At 38.5% G+C, this 21,128-nt stretch overlaps 1 protein-coding gene across 1 annotated transcript; it reads right to left on the bottom strand.

Moving 5' to 3' along the window:
* Window positions 1-1,160: 1,160 nt before the first annotated feature.
* On the bottom strand, window positions 1,161-20,286 carry DIPK1A (divergent protein kinase domain 1A). Its single transcript, XM_054211458.1, has 5 exons — window positions 19,956-20,286; window positions 5,402-5,536; window positions 5,003-5,110; window positions 4,148-4,324; window positions 1,161-2,942 (listed from the first exon to the last, which is right to left on the bottom strand). The coding sequence occupies exons 1-5, from the start codon at window positions 20,007-20,009 to the stop codon at window positions 2,130-2,132; spliced, it is 1,287 nt and encodes a 428-aa protein (XP_054067433.1). The 5' UTR covers window positions 20,010-20,286; the 3' UTR covers window positions 1,161-2,129.
* Between the last annotated feature and the right edge of the window lie 842 nt (window positions 20,287-21,128).

Raw genomic sequence — 21,128 nt, 5'->3', positions numbered from 1 at the left:
ATTAGAATTATTCCTGCAAGAAGGGGAAATCAATTTGATTAATGTTTGGCATGACTAGTATCAAAGACTAGATATAAGAACTCGCTGCTTCTAACTACAAAAATATTTTAAATTTTTAAAGAGGGCTTTACATGTCCTTCACCATTTTTCTTCCAGCATACTTAATGTTATGGGGGAAGCTGTAGCTTAAGAAAAAAGCAGGAGTAGTCACAGTAGGTTCTAAAGCCTCTGCCCAAAGGCAGCCTTAGGCTTTCAGGAACACAAATAGCAACACTTGCACTACTGTGACTTAACTGTAGCTGATACAGGAATATGTTTAATTGAAGTATTTCAGCTTTCTCCAGTAACTGAAGTAAGCACTTCCACACACTTACCTCCAGTTCTGGCTGCTACCGAAACAGGTACTGTGTTAAGCTAAATATTTCACATTATTTAGTGATTAGAAAAGAGAATTCACTTTTAAGTTGCATATACTTGACTTGCCCCTAGCCCTTATTTTGTCCTACATCCCAGTTTCATAGACACTTTGTATTTAGACTTACTGAAGTTGCTTGCACAGTTAAAACACGAGTGAAGTAGGCTACAGACATGAGTGTTTTGCTTTAAGATACTGATAGATAAGTACTGCTATTGAAAGAGAGAGACCTGTGATTTATTGTAAACAAAAGCATTTTTTTCCCCAATGAAAGCGCCAACTTGATGCAACATCAGTGAAACTGAAGGTTCTGTACAACAAACTGCACTATTAAACATGTTTTCCAGTTGTTTAAAATACCCAACATCATTTTGGATTCAATAATCTTCTCTGCCCAAAACCTAGTAGCAATTACAGTCAGATTTTTCCACCAAGAACATGACCACTTTATATTTGAGTGTAATAGCTTATAATTGGAGGACATTATCAACTTAGAGATAATAATTACCGTAGTAATTTTTAAACTAAAAAGCTGATGTTTACAAAACAGTGCACTCTTAACCCAAGCTGCATACTATTACATATGGTATGCAGAAATTACTTTCTTTGTCCTGTACTTCGGTTTAATCATTCAAGGAATGCATTTAATACAGCATACTTAAAGCAGTTAACAACCTTTCAAATATTTAAATAAAGCTTGTCCTTTTTGCCTATGTTGAAAATGAATTAAGGGACCAGGACAATAAGTTGTTTCACTTGTCATACAGCAGATGCCTACACTATGCAAGGGTTTGTTTTGTTTTGTTTTTTTACTGTTAGCACATTTCTGCTATCAGTATTTTTAAAAATTAACTTAAGTTCTCATAAAATAGCTTAGTCCATAACCTCCTTACTTTTCAATATTTGCAACAGCTTAATTTGGGTTAAAGGTTTCAACTGAAGTACAATAATCTACGGTTTTTGAAACAGATGTTGATATTGCTGCTAGACTATATGCATGATTCTAAGAAGTAGCATATTCTAAAGTTCTTGGCTCCCAACGTGGTTCACTGTATAAGGACTTCATTAAAAAATGTTGAACTACTTAAACATTCAAGATGTAAGCATGAGGTAACAAGGTATAAACAATCTGATTTAAGTCTCATATTACAACCTGTCAGTTCTACAGTAAAATTCTAATTTTTCCACAGTTTAAAAACTATTAATGTGCAAATTCTGCCATGCCAAGGTATTAGTAAACTTCAACCTCACAGTTCAGTTTATTCACAACAGCAGCTTGGACTCAGACACATCATTTGCAGTAGTGGTGGTTCATCATAAAACTACTTAGGATAAAAATCTTTTGCAGGTATTTCACATGTGAGCAATGATTTTCACGGAATTGTAAGATGTTCCATCAGTTGATGTGGTGGCACAGTGAATACTTTCATCCTGGTCAAGATCTGACAAAGTGCACAGAACAGTCAAGCATGCAGGGTTTTTTGTTTCCATAACACAGCACTGGAACACCAGAAGTGCTTCTGGCCTCTGCCCGATCACCCAGTGGCATGTTCATTCTTTGCAAAGGCCCGTCACTGAAGGGCAAGAGTTAAAGAGCCATTCATAAAATCTGAGTAAAGAAACGTCTTTAAAAAATGCTGCAGATAATTTTTATCAAATGTGGTAGGCCACCTCTAGTGGCAGGCATCAATATTATCTTCTGCTGGTGGAGAAGCTAAGAATCATTTGTATGGGAAATCTTCTTCCACAGTAAAGTTTTCAAGTTATTGAGTATTAAAGAATGCTCCATTTCCATCTGATTTGCTGTGACTTTAAGGGCAATACACAAGTACAGTTGTTTTTCTAGTTCTTCATGGATATCAGAAGGAGCACCACGAAGCAGATAGTCTTTAAGTAGCTGACAGGCTTTTGCCAAGTTTGGCTGAATTACTTCTGTGGTACATCTCATTTTGCTTTGGTCACACAGAGTTCTACAGTCTGTACCATAAATACAGTCCGAATCTGATTCACATTGACGATCTTTAATTATTTCCTTCAAATTCATTTCTGGCACAATTTTTTTCATGTCCATCATTTTCAAATCATATTTATCATTATATCCCAAGTTTTTGGCACTTGTATCACACATCAGAAAGTTTCCATAAGGTCCATGGAAAATATCTTCCACAAATTCTAAAAGCCCTATAGCTATTTTTGCCTTTCTTGGCCATGATGGAGTAAACCATTGGTCCATGCTCCTTCTGAAGCCAGAGGGAATGAAAAGTTCTATAATCCATGGAAGGCTGATTCCATAGAGAGAGGTATATTCAACTCTTTCGGTCACATAGAGATCACCACAAAATCCCATCAACTTGGGAGTATGTTCTTTATCCTGCAAGATCACCATTAACAGAAACTCTTCTAGCTGCAGAAGTGCCCATGCAGATTTCGCCTCTGGCAAAGAAACTCTACCATCTTTGTTTCCATCAGCAAAAGACAGGATGAGATTAACCAGTTCTGAAAGATTTCCTTGTTCACCCAATTTTGCCTAAAAACAACAAATGAAAAAGATTAAGTATGATTCCATTAACTACCACCAATCCACTACCACCATGGATAGTATGGTTAGGGTATGTTATGTTCTAGCTTTCATTGGTTATAGATGTCACAGGGCTTGCTACCAGATGCCTGAAGAGCTTCCTTTTTATTCTGTTTTCAAAGACACCAAGTATAAAATATTCTGAAAGTACTAGTATGTAGAATTCAAATGTTTAGATCAGGTTTAGTTTTCATCTGATTAAACCTTACAGGTGCAGAGAAATTACAGTATTAACTACATTTTGGCCAACTATAAAAAGTACCAAGACACTGGGTACAAATCCCATACAGTAAGTGTACTGAAATACTTAATTTTGTTATTTGATACAACAGCCTCCACTGTATCAATACAGGAAAAAAGCCATTGCTGGAATTGGAACAGTTGCATTTTCAACTACCACCAACACACACAGAAAGTCACATAAACTTTTCCCAAATTCTCCTAAAAACTACTCTAAAACACCTGCTGCTCACCCATTCCTAGAGACGAAGCTATTGTAATGCATGACAACCGTCATCAGCTTTACATAATTATGTTATATGTGTGCACATGTGCTCACTCAGCTAGACCAGAATTGTTTCTATCACTAGAGACACAGGAGCTATGACAATATCAAGAAAATTTTAAGAAAGAAAACTCAAAAAATCAGTATTGACACAGCATTGAAGTGACGACTCTATATTATGAAAACTCTGGGAGAGCATTAAAGCAACAGAAATAAGTATCACATTAATATAACACAGAAAGAACTGGGAGAAGTATGGCTGGTCATTCTAGTTAGAGAGATTCCTGCTGCTCAGTTAACATAGTAACTCTTCCCAAGCATGAAGTTTCCAAATTGTGCTTCAGTCCTTGTACCTGGTTACAATAACCCCAGCAAAAAACAACAACAACAAAAAGTATTTTTACCATATTTTCTATACAAATACAAGTGAAAGCTGTAGACATGCAAGATGCATACTAGCTGGCATCTGTTAAAAAGCAAGGAAAAGTCCTGATAATTAGTTACTTAAAACTTTGAGATAAGCACCTCTGAGAAAAACTATGTGTTTTTCTAACACGCGCTTGAACAATGCTCATACAATAGGACATTCTCTCCAGCTGCAGGAAAATAAGCCTTTCTATCAAAGTAGAATAAATAAGCATATACTTACTTTAAAAAGACCATATACCATTTCTTTGAATTTCTCAACAGTGGTTCCTCTTGTTGGTTTATCAAATAGGACTATTTCCTTCCTTGGTTCTGGGTCAGTACCAAAATCAGGTTGGGCGGCTTCTTCCATCTGGCATTTTATAACACCTTGCAGATTTCCCCAGATTCCTAAATACATCTATGCAGGAAAAGAGGGGGAAAAGGTAAAAAACACTAGAAGTCCATCAGCTAAAGACCACCTGTACTCCAACCACTGCTTCAAGAGTCAAGTAACAACACAGATTAGAAAACAGTCCTACGTACAGACAATGCACAGAGCACATTCAAACAATGGCAACTTCAAATACAATATACTACTGCAGGTACTTAAGAGACACTACACTGTCAAAATACAAAGATGGCTTGATAAACAGTATATTGGCATTACTACCATCTTCGCATAAGTTGTTAAGAGGCTGCTGCTTCTGTTTGGGAAGCAGGACAGCAGAGAAGTATGTTGTACAAAAGTATAGGTATTCTGTCAAAATGTGGAAGGATTGGTATATTTTATATGTATGTTTACAAAATATATGTATTATAAAATAGTAATGTACCCCTCTGCATAGACGAATAATACATAATATTATATACAGGTATATTATATATAGGTGCCTATTGTATATAGTATACCTAGATATTCTCTCTATGTAGGTATATTATATACATATATAGACATGCTCTGCATGGCACAGCAAATAGTTGGAAATAATCCATATCAAACAGATACAGCTTACTGACACTAAAGTCTACTTGATGTTCTAGACAATGACATTTCAGTGGGAAACAATAAAACTAGGTTGGATGAGTAGAGCCTTACCTGGTTATTTGGCTTTGTTGACAAACATTTTCCAAAATACAATGTTTCTTTAGCACAAAGACTGCTACATGCTGACCCATCAATAACTCCAGTCTTGTATTTATCACACTGAAACAAACAGGGAGAAAAATATTTAATAAATTTCCCAAGAAAGGAGGCAACAACTGTATCTCTCCCAACACCTGACCCTTGAAAGAAAAATGCAAGAAAACAATTTTAATAACTCTATACCAAAACAATGTTTAGAAACATATATGGTTTTGTCTGTAATTGAAGATGTAATCTTACTTCAACATGATGGAATACCAGAATTTGATTAATTTACATGTGGCACTGACTGAACTGGCTGTGGAATTAGTCAGGACAAACACTTAAGAAAGTTATGCTAAATATACTTACTATTATTTTCCTACATTCATGTCCTCTGCATAGTTCTGTGTAGGTGGAGTACTGAACATACATAACCCAGCTGCCAATAAATACTACTAACCAAGAGATGAAGAGATACTTCATCCGCATATATGAGAAACGTACCTAAAGGAAACAAAGAGAAAACATTCTCTGTAATTCATTCAGCCGGATTCAGAATGATAGAAACAAACATGATTTACTATTTCACCTTTAAGAATTTGACTTCCACGGTGATAAAATAAGCAGACTGCATTACACAGAACATTCACTTCCTTCAGTGAGCAAAACTGACAGGGGAGGTCAGTTTGACTTATGTATGTGGAAGGAAAGTTAAAATATAAATAAATAAAATAAAACAAAACATGACAGACCCTCATAGGGCAAGCCAGATTGCAAGAACCTATTTGATCAAAATCATAAACTGTCAGAACTCAACTACTTCCATTTTTCTCTAAAACCAGTTACTTATGTTCCACTCCTGCTAAACCAAATCCAACAGACCAGGAATCTGGTCAAAAAATAATCTATGTTGATGTAAAAATATGCAAGACAGATACACAATGAGCAGAGTGGGTATCAGGGACAGGTTCCATGTGCTGAAGTCTTCCACTCCTTCCTTGAAATGACACCATTTAATTATGCAAGTAAAATTCCTTTCTACTAGCCTCAGTGATCTCTCTCATAACTGCATGCAAGGCTTTCCTGTTGATTCTGTGGCCTTACATTTACATTTTTCACTAGGGACAGAGGAATAAAGCATTTATAAATTAAGAATTGAGGGAGAGCAAAGTGCCTTGTAAGGGAGGAGGCACATTTTGATCTTTTTCTTTTTCTTTTTTCCCCTCCTCTGAGTCTGGTGTGCTAACGGTTTGATTTTCATGCTCACATCGGGATTAGAAAAGAATTAGAAAGTCAGAATCAGCCTTAGCAACAGGATATAAGGAAAGTGCATGACAGCAGCTATATTGGCTCAGTATAAGATCCATTTCTGCTAGTATCCTGATCTTCAGCAATAGCTATAAATAGATGCCATCGAAGAGTGAGAACATATAATATATATCCCAAATGTGCTCCCATTTTCCTCTAGAAGAACCTGCTAAGCCAGATGTGATTTTCTATATTTAGTAAATCTCCAACCATTTATCCTTCATGAACTCACCCAGACTCCTTAAAATCCACATAAGCTTTTAGCATCCAGAACACTCTTTAGAAATTAATTCCACAGGCCTACTATCCACTGTACTGGGGTCAGGGACTGGACTTCATTTCGCTTAAATCTGGTTCATATTAGCTTTGTTTGAGATCCCCTCGTTCATGTATTGGAAGAGATGAGTTACCAATTTCTGTCCACTCTCTCAACATCTGTCATGATTTGGTGAGCTTCCATCACATGCCTCCCTGCCATGTCATCTGTTTTCCAGATTAACAGGTAATAATTTAGCTGTTCCTCCTAGAGAAACCATTCCATGTGTTTGGAAACGGTTCCAAGAAAGGCAGTAATGATGAGCAGTTTTGCCATCATGTATATGTAGACGTACCACGTTAACTAACCCATCTCACACATACTAGTTTCAGATGGCTCTGTCTGCATGGGAGAAAAAGCACTGAAATAATTCCAAATTACTACAATTTGATAGTAGTTATCTTAAATCACACTAAATCGAATAAGGCTTCATCTTTTAAGTATTTTATATTTTAGAAAAAAATAATGTTACTAAAGAAAATAACCTTCCACAAATATAGGAAGATCTTCAAAGATGCATTTCCCTTTCTAAATATGTAATTTATTTATTTTTAAGGAAAGTAAGATTAAAGAAAAAGTTCTGATCAGTTGAACGGTAGCTTGGTTTAACACCTATAACAAGAAGTGACTTTTTCAGACCTCAACAAAAGAAGTGTAATCCCTAGGTATAGAAGTCCTACTCTCCATCTAGCGTGGTTCCGACCCTTCCACCATAACTCAATTCATGCTTCAGGGTATAAGTTTCACACAGGCACTGACTTCATCCAAAGACTAAAGAGGAAGCGTATCTTGACCCCGTATAGTTCTGTAAGGAACATAAAGTCTCAAAGAGAAGCAGGAATCCAAGAAACAACACAGAAAAATTGCTAGGAAAGATGATGCTATATGGCTCAGCCCTTAATTTTATATCCTATTATCATTTCATTTTATAGCATAACAATTTTTTAAAAATGGGTAATTGTGAATCAAGGGAAAGGTACATGCAAAGTGTTTTAACACTTTCAAATGTAGAAGAGCAGTCACAAATTCATGTGACTCATTCTATGAGAAAGACTGAGAGCCTTTCGGATATATTTTGAGAGAACTGAGTAGACACCCCTTATGCCCAAATGACCATGAGATACAATGCTGCCAAAGTCAAAGGCCTCAGCACAAGGAAATCTTAATCCCCAACCTCCTCACCGCCCCCTACACTCCCCAACCAAAAAGCCAAACTGAATAATGCAAGAAGTTAACCCAACAGAAAAGCAGGAGCATGCTGGTATGGCCTTTGAACAGTTATAGCATCAATATTTCTCATGATGCTTTATGTCCCTTAAAAACATATAGTACCGTGAAATTCCACATCAAAATACTGTTTGTGGTTCCAAGATGTTCATAAATATGTATCCACAATCTCTGCAAGAATGAAAATTTAGATACAAAATGGGTGAACGCTTCTCCTGAAGACAAGGAGAAACAGATCAACCCACCCAAAGCCTCACAGGTGATGACTCACACCTAAATCTAGATCTCAAAAGTCACAGTCCACAAGAATTCAAAGCTTTAGTAAAAAATTAGCAGCATTACTAAAGTATATTTGGGAACAACCTTAAGCTCAGACATCTTATTGAAGTAAGTGAGAGTTGTAACATGCTTGTATACAAGTCTAACACAGGAGGCCTGACTTGAAATTGGATGTTTTCTTTCCATAGGATCATATACGCACACTTGTCCACTTTATCATCTCAAAATTTCTTTCCTTGCTTCAAGACCAGTTCCTCTGCCTTTGAGTAAATACTGTAGTTAGAGTGCAGCATCTGGAGATTGAAGAAAGTGATTTCTATTTTCTTTAATACACTAAGCTATCATTTTCTGTATTTCAGCTGAAATACCACAAGATGATCTGGTCATAACAGTCACAGGAACTTCACTGGTAAGTAAATAGTTACAGTCAAAAAATCTTTAGTGTCATATTCTAAGTTTTTCTGCTTTTGAAAATAAGAACTGAAACAGAACAATCACACCTGTGGACTTGTGTAGACTGCAGTTTTACTATATAAATTGTTCAGTACAGTACAAATTGCTTTGCCCCTGCTTCTTTGCACCTCTACACTGAAGCCCATTTTTTTCGTAATTATACCCAAAGAACTGTTTGTGAGTCTATACCACAGATGAAATCAGGGAGTTCATCTGATTTACAGCACAAGCCTGCAAAGCGCTGTGTCAGCAGAACTGCAGGATAGTGCACCTTGGCAAAACCACTAGAAATATTATGAAGTAATTTTACTAACAACATTTTAAACCTATTTGCCTCATTTTTAGGTTTTGTTCCTCCACTGCCAGTGCTGCAAGTTAAACCAGTTTAAAGAAGACCATGTACTACAAGCATTTATTTTTTTAAAATCATTCATGTTTTAGATTGTGAAGAGAGCAAAATGAATATTCCTTTCTGTAATACACATAACATGTTCATGTACCAAAAAGTCACTTAAAAACCAGATCACTGCACCCACCCACAGTAAACCCTGTTTATAGAATCCTTAGTCTTCTCTAAACATCCATAAGACTAAATATTAAGGTTTATCATTAAATAATGTAAAGGTTTTGTTTACACTGTTTAAGAAGTATTATCAGAATTTTGAAAGGTTGATTGTGGCAGGGTAGATGTCTAATAGTTGAATGAAACTACACATCTTTGATATAAATATAGGTTAAGAGAAACATGGAATACAAATACGTAAACCCACACTTACTAAAATAAAAATTACTTTGAAAGATTTGGGCCACTTTAATAAAGGAAGTGCTTGAGTACCCTCTTACCTATCTGTAGCGAGAGAAGGAAAGGTAGGAGAGAGCTGTACAGGAACACAGGATTGTCATGCTAGACTATATCAGTGGTCCACCAATAAAGATGCTTTGAAGAAAATGATAAAAAAGAAAAACCCATGAAGGAATTATCAATGCAAATCTAGAAACCAAATAATCAAATACTTCATCATAAGTTGTTGATTCAGATCATGTTTTCTTCAAAGGTATAAAAACTTTCATTATTTTACTGCTAGAAGTCTCTGACAGACTCACCTAAGAGAAGTGAACTTTCTGTAACCAGGAGCTTGAAATGCCTCATACCCTTGGTCCCTCCAAATCAGGGTTGAGGTTATCAAGGGGCCAGTGCTAAATAGATAAATAAATAAATTTGTATCTGATCTACGTTTAAGCAAAGCACAGCTAACTCCTCAACTGATTAAAAATTTCAAACTGTTTTTAAACTTTTATGAAACTAAGCAAATGTTTTATTTTGAAAAATCAAGAATTAATCTGATTTAAAAAAAAAAAAAAAAGAAAAAAAGAAAAAAGGAAAACCTGATACTGCTTCAAAGTGAACTCTCAGCCATGAGCTAAAAGCTTGGAAAGTTTACAGAGGGGGACCTGGGAGGGGTGAGAGGAAGCGGGTTCCAGAAGATGACAAGAGGATGAACAGTATTACCTGGCTTTAAAATGGAGGGAAAACACAGAACTGCAGCAGATATAAATAAGTCAAGTGTTCGGTGTTTTCATTTTAACCAGAAAGACTACAATAATTTATGAGTACTTATAAAAATATGATGAACAAACAGCATGCATTATATCCTTTCCTCTTGGAAGAAATAATCTGAGAAAGGTCAGTTCCAAAAGACTCAAAGGTGATTCCAATCCATACAGCTGTGGTCCTGCCGCATGCCTCAGCTGTGCATCCCTATTCCTTCACTCCTTCACACATGCTCAATTGACTTGATCTTAAAACTACGTAATTAAAAGAAGAGATAGATATAACTAACCACTTTATTCTGGTTATAAATCCTGACCAGATAGTTCCTTCAACAAGTTTTTCTTTTAAGATATTTTATTGGGAGTGTTGTAAAATGGGAATAATCTCTGCTATTTTCCTCAGAGCCACAAAGACTTTAGCTGGAGTAACATGTAATTTCCTCCAAAGCATGGTGTCCACAATATGGATACAAACTGGACAGAGTACAAAAGAAGACGAACAATAATGCTGTGTGGTTTACAGTACATTTAGAAAGAGCTTAGAAAAATGTATGAGGAAGCTGGGGATAGGGCAGCACAGCCAAGAAAACAAAACTGACATCAAGGGGCTGGGGAGCATCAAAAAAAGAAATACCATGCATGAGCCTTTCCCATTGAAAGAACACTACTAAAATGACAGAATTGCAAGATTTTTAGTGCAATTTGCCAGCTTAAAAGAATAAAAAAAAAGACAAAATACCACACCTACATGCTTACAACATGAAGAATCACAAACTTTCTTGCAAACCCTGCTGCTTGAACAGACTGATGAAAAGCAGTAGAAGTCATCCTACATGTGAAGCAGCAATAACTGAGAACTGATACTTCACCAATGGGTTCAGAAACACTTCCCCACCACCACCCCCTACAGAAGAGAAATGAAATCTTAGTTCAAGCTCAGGTGGACTCAACCTCATCTATTTGTTCTTTCAGACCATTTTCTGTATTTAGTCATTTACAGTTTTCACTTATTAGTTTTTTCTTTCCAGTGCCCATCTCAAGCTGTTTGCTTAGCCAGTCATAGTGTCCCTCTTCTTGAGCCACACATTATCTGCTATTTTTTCTTCCATTTATTTCCAGTCTACTTCCATCTGGTTCTGCAACACTGGCCTCACTTCCAGTCTTTCATTCTCAAGTAAGTTTCCAGCACTACTCAGTGCCTCATACACTTTCAGTTTCTCCAGCACAATTTTTCTACTTCAGAATCCTTGTCCTGAACTACCACCCATGTGTCAAATGCACTTATCATCCACGAGCATCCTTCTTTCGCAGCTCTGGGAAGCCAGCAGAGGTGCTATGGCAAAGCACTAGGAGGGTGTCTCTCTCCCTGTTCTCACTTCCAGAACCAAAGGAAAGCTGTAAGCAGGGCAGATGGATTCTTTGCATAGTTTAGTTCTTACACCCACACTACACAAAATAAACCAAAACAAAACCAGAGAGATCTATTCTACCCCAGCAGATCTGTCCCAGGAAACCCAGGTTACCAGCCCTGAAGCAGCCCTCCAGCAGAGGTCTCTTGAAACACAGTTTTGAGCTGAGAGGTGAACCAAACCAGTAGATCAAAAACACTTAAGGTTCAGGGTTGAGGGATCACCTGATCCGGATCAGTTGTAAGCATACAAACAGATTTTTCTCAGTCCATCTAGAGAACACAATGTGCTTTTTCTTTGCTACCTTCACACTTTCTGCTCGTTAAAGGACAGATGATATATAACAGTTTTAGCACTTACAAATAAGAACTACTATAGTACAGTCATGCAGGTTCAATGTCTTCTGTAATAATTTAGTTACTTTTATTCGTTCTTACACGACCTAAAAACGCGAGGTTTCATAACTTAGAATTTAGGGGTTTTTTTGCTCGTTTCAACATCACAATAATACCAATGAGTTCTCTGTAGTACAGTTCCTGAAATTATCTAACTAGGTGAGTCATTCATCTATTTTTACTTTGGCCTAACGTTTCTGTAACTAGGTACAGTATCAAATAGAAAGAATTATCTTCTTTGCCTTTGCAAGCACAATGAGATACAGCAGCATCACGAGAAGTACAAAAGCTATTTGTAATTAAAGCACGATATTTTGATAGAATTGTATCATGTTCAGTTATTGATAATTACGCAATGAAGGCATGTTCATTAGTTTTTTATACTTATCTTTTCATTGGGATTGACTTCTAGTCAACTGAGCAAACAGCTACCCATTATTCCCACTTCCACTCCCTTGCCCAAATCCTCTGCCAAACAAACACACCTTTGTCTCATACTCTGAGAATCATCCTCTTCATAAAAAAAACAAACATTTTCACTGGAAGTTTCCAGTAGTCAAACAAATAACGAGCTGGAGTAGCTATGGTATGGGCACATGCTCACTCTGCCACTTTAATTGCACATATAGTAAACTAATGGAGCATGAGGTCGGAGGAGCATCTTGGACAACACTCCACAGAGCTCAGAGGTTAGCCCCCTTACAGTTAAGATGTGCTGAACTGAAATTAGAATTGCTGCACTGGCAAAGGCTGACTCAAACCATCCTTAACTTCTTGCATACACACCATCACAGAGCTAACTTAAGAAATTTTATTTTCTATCTAAATATATACCACCTGTGTAGCGTTGTGAACCTAACTCAGACAAAGTTTCATCAGGTATTTCATAAAATAAATAAAGTCCCAAACACAACCATCACACACACACAGAATTACAGCAACAAAACTCTTGAGCATCCAATCTGAAAAGGATTTACATTTTTAAACAGCTTATGATGTTCCACCTAAATTTGCTGCCAGCAAAAAAAAAAAAAAAAAAAAAAAATCTTGTTTGTCATTTCAAGTAAGTCCTCTTCCTTCCTACCTAACCTCCCACGCTCCATACCCAGCCTAGAGCTCCTGAGAGACACTATATAGAGCAAGAAAGAATGGTAGTCTCCTGCTCTCCATCCAGCACTTGGCCTACAGCAGCTGGAAGAGCTGACAGGTGACATCCCTATACATAAAAGCTTCCTCCAGAAACGTGGAGGTTCTTTGTGTTTTAGTTTCTTTCTTTTTTCTTTTTTTTAAGTAAACAGCACTATAGTACAGTCATAATTTAAGAATTCAGTAGCGAAGCTGTGTGCTTTCTCTATCATCTCATGTACTTTAATTTCAAATGTTATCCATGTATGCAGTTTAATTATGTTTCTTCAAATTAACTTTTTTGAATCCTACCAGAAGTCACCTCACATCCTGACATAACCTCTGCACATTCTTGAAGGAAACACTTTCCCTGTAAGTCCCATTCTTCAGATAAGTCTAGGTACTATTTCTTTCAGACAGTAAATAAAAGCACCAGTTAAAACTAAGCTAAAAAAAAAAAATGTTTCAAATACAAGCAGCATAATTAAATTAATTTAAAACATTTAAGTTCATGGCTTTCTCCTTTTAGCCACAAAAGGGCAAGCTGCAACGCAAGGCCAGGTTCGACTGTGCAAATCAGAGGTGTTGGGAATGTCAGGTTAACACAAAGTGTATTCAGTTACAGCATTTCCTACTTTTTTCTTCTTCAAAACTGCTATCTATAAACAAACTGCATCCAGAATATCTATTCTTACAATCTAAAAGAACCTACACCTGAGCAATGCTAAAATTCTGTTCCAAAGAAACACATGCATGAATGTCAACACTTAAAATCACGCTGATAAAGCTTCAATGTTAGATTTACTTAGCTTCTTTGGGAGAGGATATAGGGGACCCATTCATATGGTTCAAGCCCCAGTTTACCCCATATTGCATTCTACAAAGCATTCCAAGTCTTTTCTTTAAGTTCTGTTATCCAAGTTGGAAGATAAGGAACGTAAGAGGAAATATTTTTTTTGCTATAAAGTGGATATTGCCCCAAAATAAAGTAATCAAATCAAGGCAGAAGCTATAGCAAGACACCTCCTTTCTTCTGATAAGCACCAAGCCTTCCGGGAACTTTAAGTGCTTTTCTTACGTGCAATTTTTAGTTTTATTTCTCCAAAGAGAAGTATGATTTGCCAAAAGCTACCACAATTTGAAATACATTCCACATATTGATACCCAACAACACGCATAAAAACAATCCATGACAAAAACTGCATCAGTACAGAGTTTCTGGGTATGTTTAGTTCAACACACCAGTATGTCTTACAAGGCTTTCTAGCTCACAAAAGCCAAATCTGTATCTCTAACTTCATCACACATGCTTTCAGAGATTCAAAGTAACATGAGAACTTCTTTTATTATGTGAAATTCTACCGATAAACAAGACAGGATACCAAACAATGGCAGGCAGTTTTCAGTGATTCAAGCAACATCTGTATGAGACAGAAGCTCATAAAACTTTAGAAACAAAAAAACCCAAAAAAAACAGCAACATGGGTTGCAGATTATTATGAACAAGCAACCACAAGAAGGACACAAATGTCATATACTAAATGCAAATATATGAACGATTAGTGTTCCACAGCTGCAGTCAGTCTGGAAAATAAGTCTGCAGAGAACAGGATGCTTGAATAGGAAAGATAAAAAAAAGTGTTTGCTCTTTTTCAATTTGATTTTTGTTTTTAGAAGTGAACCTTTTATAACTATTTAATTACCCAGTCCTTTAATAAAATATTGCAGAACACCTACAGGGAGAACTAAATATTCTTTTATGACATCCTCATTTCTACAGACAATTCTGACGGTGTTCTTCCTAAAGCCCATCACAAGACTCTTCTCTACAAAATATCTTCTATTAATAAGATCACCGAAAATTCTAATAAATTAACTTTCTTCAGTATTTCCCCAAACATACATAAGCAGAAGCTCCTATGAATCAGGAATTACAGCAAATAAGTGCTAATGATTATCTTTCATCTATTTGAAAGATAAGATATGGTGATTTCCTTTAGAGACAGGTTTTTTTGTTGTGTGTTGGGTTTTTTTTTAACTGTTTCTAATAACACTAATACTGTAGAGCATAAATAACAAAGCACACAAAACTACTGGTAAAATCTGAGAAAGATCAACAGAAATAAATCTGACAATTTTAGGCAAAGCTGTTTCCATGTGTAAAAACTGCTTAGGAACCAAAGCTTCTGGGACAACAAACCCTCTTCATTCCTCAAAGTTTCTTGCTGACTCCTTCCATGAACCTTTCTAATACTAAACTTTAAACCAAATTGTTATTTAATGCTATTTTGTATTAAATGCATACTGTTTAGTACAGTCTCAAAGACCAGCAGTGGTCTGCAGGCCTCGGGACCACTGCAGAGTATTGACCATATTCACAGTACAGGAGGGAATACCGTATATATGGTCTTATCCAAATTTGTCCTCCTTCTCAGGCAGAAAGAAAATGCGTTTGGGACAGAAAATCCTCCCCAGATGCCATCTGACTACATCATATACTTGGCAGGAAGTTCCAGAGAAGCTAGATTTATTTTGGTCTCAGCACTGTGCCAATGCAGTCGCATAGCTTTTGACTTGCAAGAGACTTATGCCCTGCCAGTTCAGAGTACGGACAAGAGCATATATCTGCTTACAGAAGACCATCAGGTTCCACTCTTTGATTCAAAAGAAATTAAGGACCTCCTTACCACATTCAGCAAAAGGCCCGATCATTATTTTGTTTCTTGCCATACATCCCCCATATCAAATTTCCATTTCCTCCCCAGAATCAGTCTGTGAGCGTAGACACACTTAGTCCACTTCATCTTGGAAGTGTCAGAACTGATGTGTGTGTGCTGTATTAATGTAGCAGACACATGGACTTACTGAGCCCGGTTAGGTCACATGTGCACTAATGCATCCTGAATACAGTGGACTTACTGCACATATGCTATGCAGGTCATTTGAATACATTTCTGAGCAAGAAGTCCCATACGGAGATTAGGGGGCAATACATACAGAGATTAGGGGGCAATACATGTAGACAGACTGTATTTGGAATAATAACAGACTGCTATGAAACATTTTTAATAACCACATATTCAGGGTGACAGAAGGACTGAGAGTTCCAAAATTATCAAAAAAGGAAGAGAGCATTCAAAACCAGAAAACACAATTTCTCCTTTCTGTTCCACTCTTCCATCAAGACTTTTAAATATGAGCCAGGGAATGCAAGAATGAAGGAAAGCACTTGTAATGCTTAAAAGGATATTACAGAGTCGACTTCTTCCATCACTTGTATATTCTACTAAGTCATGTGCATTGAATAATAATTAGACATTCATCCCCTGGAAAGAATTGGAAAACCACTTTTGGCAAAACTCAAGCTTGGATCCACTCCAAAGCATATGGAGAGTGGAGGATCAAAATGCAAGACAACTTGCCAGTTTTTTTGTAAGTGTACTTTTTATTTAAAACATTTTTATGGTTAAAGAGTATGAAAGTGTTTCTTTGTTTAATAGTACAGAGAGCTTAATTCTGCAAAGTATTCCACATAACCATCGTGCGCTAATCTTCTCCAAGTCTGAGTTGCTCGCTCCATTTGTTTTACGTATTAGCAATAGGAAAGAACAGATTAAAAAAAAAAAAAAAGTAGGGTGATCATGTTAGAAATCCCATTTTGTTCTCTGTTCAAGTTGTTTTATGGAGCACTGGATGCATTTCAGGTAGGCTGACATGATGCCCGAGAATATTATCCCATGCTGTCTTGGATGCCATGTACTGGACACATTCATATTTTTAAGAGCAGGCAGTACATGCTTAAGACGATGCTAGTGTCTTGAATTATTTGTATCCCAAGTAATCAAACTGAGTAAACAACATTGGAGATATTTTTTGAAATAAAATAATGACCAAGATAGAAAACTGGATGTTTCCCCTTAAAAGGTTAAGCAGAAAAAAAAAATTAAAATCTTAGAGGAAAGAGATGATATAGGAAGTTTCTGTTATGCAGGGCTTTAAAACTTTTCTATTCTTTTGCCCCTTAAAGACAGTCTCTTATACATTACTGAAATTCATGGGACGTCTCTAAAGAGCCTGTCAACTTAGTCCAGAATCTCTAGGGACCAGAAGGCTTCCAAGCATGCAGGTGTTCTTTACATGATTATTGTCACACACAGTCCTGCTGGCTTGCCCTCAGCCTCATGATAAATTGCTAACTACAGCTATCAGGAAGAACTTCAGGATGCCTCCCAAATTTGGGACACTAATCTCTCCTTGTAAAACACGTATCAAATCCTAACAGTGTTAATCACCCAACTGTAAAATCCTGTAAATACAACTAGATTTTTTTTTTGTGGTATTTAGTAGTATTTAAAATTTGTCAGGTTTGAGGGTTTTTTTTTGTTGTTTAATTTGGTTTACTAGCATTACATGATTTGCAGTCTAAGCAAAGGGAAAATTTTGTATTTCAGAGTTACTGTTCTGTGACAAAACCGTAACATTGTCTCCATGGGTCCCTAACTCACTAGGTTTTGGGCTGAGGTAAGATATCTAAGAGTTTGCCTTGCTCCTTTTACATGAGCTGATACTTAGCAGCACAGCCTTCTTAGCCAGAAAGATCATCAACTGATCACCTATGGATCTAGCATTCTACATAAAACCTAGAGCATGTAAAATAATAATAGAGCATTTGCTGTACAGTATCAGTTGCAAACCAACTCATAGCATCCTGCTCCTATTACAGCAGGAAAGCTAAAGCAGGTATTAAGCTCTGCCTCACAGAACCTGATGTTCTATCAATTCACTTCACAACATAGTTTTCAGAAAGTCTGGGACACCAGCCAAAAAGATTCAGAAGTCACTTAGCAATACCTTCCATTGCACAACTATCTCCCCTGGTGTGCTACTTGAAATATTGCATAGCAATACTACACAAATCTTTCCGTCTTGCTCATAGCTATATCTCAGCAAGTTAAGGTCTAGTGTTTACTTAGAGAGCACCGGCTTCTTTGAAGACAAATCTCAGTAACGCACTCCGGAATTACTAGAGTTAAACCATGACTACAGTTGTCATGTACCAACAGTAACATGCAGTAACAAGGAAAGTCAATATATCGACAGCTTGCTGCCATTCTATGGATGGATCAAATATCAACATACATTCACTGTCTAACACAGAAAAATATGTTAATGTTCACAAAGCTACTATTAGGTCTCCTAAAACAAATCTGTAGAATATTCAAATGCAGCTTCCAATATAAGAAAGCAAAGACAGAAATGTGTTTTGGGTTTTTTTTTTAATCTGTTGTAGAAAAAAATGTTTAACTTCTTTGGCTTTTCTAATAAATGATCTTGCTGTCTTCCTGTTTCTCAGATTTTAAACCACCATATTTTGGTTGAAAGGCCTTAAAAGTAAATGTTGAGAAGAAGAATAAAGAAAAATGTTATCACGCCTCATAATGATCAGAGGGAGACTTATTATCAAGGCAAATGAGGAAAACAGTTTGGAGAATCCTAATTTGAAAGGTAGCATATAGATTATGAATTCACTTTCATTTGTATTAGAGGCTTTCTCTTATGGGAATCCAAATGCTATACAAGTGTCTACTTCAGTAAATAGATTAAGAGCAATCTTTTCTGGTCTAAAAATCAAGTGATACTGACCCAGATTTGTAGATACATACCATAAAACAAATATTAAAGAGGGTAAGATTATACCCCTATCTGTACACCACTTCTTAAATGTTACATCCTGTCTCAGGTAGTTCCAAAAAGAGAGTGAGGCCAAAAAAGCTCCAGACCAGGAGGAATTAAAACATTTGAAACTTAAAAATGCATCAAGATGAAGTTTACATTTTTAAATCCAACGATCACAAAGCATTTAATAAGGTATCAACAGATGATGAACATAAGTAGCATATATAAGAAAAAGAAATATTATAGCTATCCCCTTCAACTCAACAATTGCTCATTTTAGTTACAATTTAATTAAAATATAATGCAACAAATAAAAAGGAAGCCCAGAGAATAACCCTCAATGTACTGCTAGGTCATAACTGACTAACATTTCACAGTAGAACTTCCTGCTACGTGACAGCTACAATGCTTTGAACCAACATATCCTTACACAGATAGCTTTAGTAGTACTAACATGTATATGTAAATAGCAAACTGTGTCTATGAACGCATACACAAATCCACGGAGCAAACAGCTTGTGAACAGCCTAAAAGCGCCCGACATTAATTCTTTTAGGACACGTGGAAAAATGAGCCTCCTCACGCATGCCCTAGTCCATCCTCGGATAGGACGGATCCCCACAGCACCGGCGATAGGTGTAAAGGAAGGACATGTGGAGAAAAGCATGAGGGTTCCTCAGGGCCCTGGCAATGCCGCGGGTGTAGCTGCCCAACTCAAAGCCTCTTGTGAGCCGGCGGGGGCCAGAGAGCCGGCGGGCGGGCTGCGGCGTAACAGGTCCTGCCGGAGAGCAGCGCGGGCCGCTCAGGGAGGGCGCTCGGAGGCAGCAAGAGAGGCCCGATCCGATCGGCGGCAGAGGCGGCAACAGGCACCGCGGCCCCTCAGGCCGCCCGGCACCTGCTCCCCTGCCCCAAAGACCCGCCGTCGCGGGGCCCGCCGGCCACAGCGAGCGCCTCAGCCCCGGCGCCGCGACCTCCCGCCGGGCAGCATCCGCCGCCAGGCGCCGGCGGGAAGGAACGACGGCCGCACCCGCGCCGGCCCGGGAGAAGCGTCGAGCCCTGCGGGGGGCGCCCGCTCCTGAGGTAACTTTGCCGGGGAGGGGGAGAGAGCGGGGAGGGAAGGGTGCTGGCACCGGCCTGCCCGTCCCGACCCGCCCGCCGCGGCGGACGGCCCGCTGCCGGCCTACCTGCGCGTAGTGGGGTTTCCTGAGCCAGGCCCCCGGGAAGAACAGCCTCGCCATGGCAATCACACATCCCCGCAAGCGGGAGGCGATGGCGGAGGCGGAGCGGCGAGAAGCGCTTCCCCGCCTGCCGGTACTGCAGCCGCGCCGCCGGCTGGGCACGGCAGGGCGAGGGCAGGAGGGAGCGCGGCAGCCGCCTTCCCTCAGCCACCGGCGACCGCGCTCTCCTCAGGCAGCCGCCGAGCGACAGCAGCTGTCAGCGGACGGAGAAGGGCGGGCAGCGGCCGTCACCTGAGACGCTCGCCCGCTTCGCCACCCTTTGCTTAAAGCGAGGGGATCGCTGTGAGGGAGCGGGGCGGGGCTGAGAGGGAGGGGGCGGGGCCAGGAGAAGCCCCGCCCGGGCGGGGGCCGGAGGGGCGGGGCTTCTCCTGGCCCCGCCCATTACCCCCTCAGCCGTCGAGGGGGGCTGTCGCCGTTCCCGTCTGGGGACAATTATGAAGGAGGTAGTTAATAAATAACGTGTCTCATTGATTGCGAACAGGCTCCCGTCATTGAACTGGACACGGTATTAAAAACAGCTGTGGGCCTATTGCAGTCTTTAAAAAAAAAAAAAAGTGTATTTCCTCCAAAATAAGGATGGAGTGCTTGGCTGGGCCTTATTAACACAGATTAGGGACATCGGTCTTATTAAGGGAGGAAAAAATTATCCATGGTTCCTTCACCAGAGGATCTTCTCAATGCTTCCCACACTGTGAGAATTCCCATCCCATTTGAAATTCTAACTTCAAGTAAAATCATCCTTCCTTAGGTAAAGTTTTATTTTTGTTCTTCCTTCTTATGTTTATGACTTGATCATGACTTCAATTAATGCAATGTGTTTAGCAGAGTCAGAGTCAGAAGCTAGGAGCCTCCCATTGAGATGCTTTTTTGGCTGTGAGGCTTTGGGCAAAAAGATTATGGCATGGTATGGCGATAAAAATAATGAGGCGATGAACGTAGCATATTATGGCTTTTCATGTTCAGTACACTTACCAAAGAAGCCTTCTTTGATGAAAAGATGGGTCACAAATATACTACTGTAAGAACAAGTTACATATTTTTGGCAGGGCTTACTCTTAAGGAAAGATGTGTATCTGGAAACCAAATGTTAGGAGCTCACAAAGTACTAAAAGTTTGCAG

The sequence above is a fragment of the Rissa tridactyla genome, chromosome 8 (genome assembly GCF_028500815.1).
Source record: "Rissa tridactyla isolate bRisTri1 chromosome 8, bRisTri1.patW.cur.20221130, whole genome shotgun sequence".
Taxonomy (NCBI): Eukaryota; Metazoa; Chordata; class Aves; order Charadriiformes; family Laridae; genus Rissa; species Rissa tridactyla.
The sequence above is the reverse complement of the archived record's forward strand: the minus strand, read 5'-3'. Positions and strand labels throughout refer to the sequence as shown.

Excerpts from the sequence above, each read along its gene's own strand:
- DIPK1A (XM_054211458.1), bottom strand. The coding sequence starts at position 20,009 with ATGGCGAGGCTGTTCTTCCCGGGGGCCTGGCTCAGGAAACCCCACTAC. Across the intron at positions 5,111-5,401 it reads ATGAATGTAGGAAAATAATA|TGTGATAAATACAAGACTGG; the intron begins GTAAGTATATTT and ends TGTTTGTTTCAG. Across the intron at positions 4,325-5,002 it reads CAACAAAGCCAAATAACCAG|ATGTATTTAGGAATCTGGGG; the intron begins GTAAGGCTCTAC and ends TTTCCTGCATAG.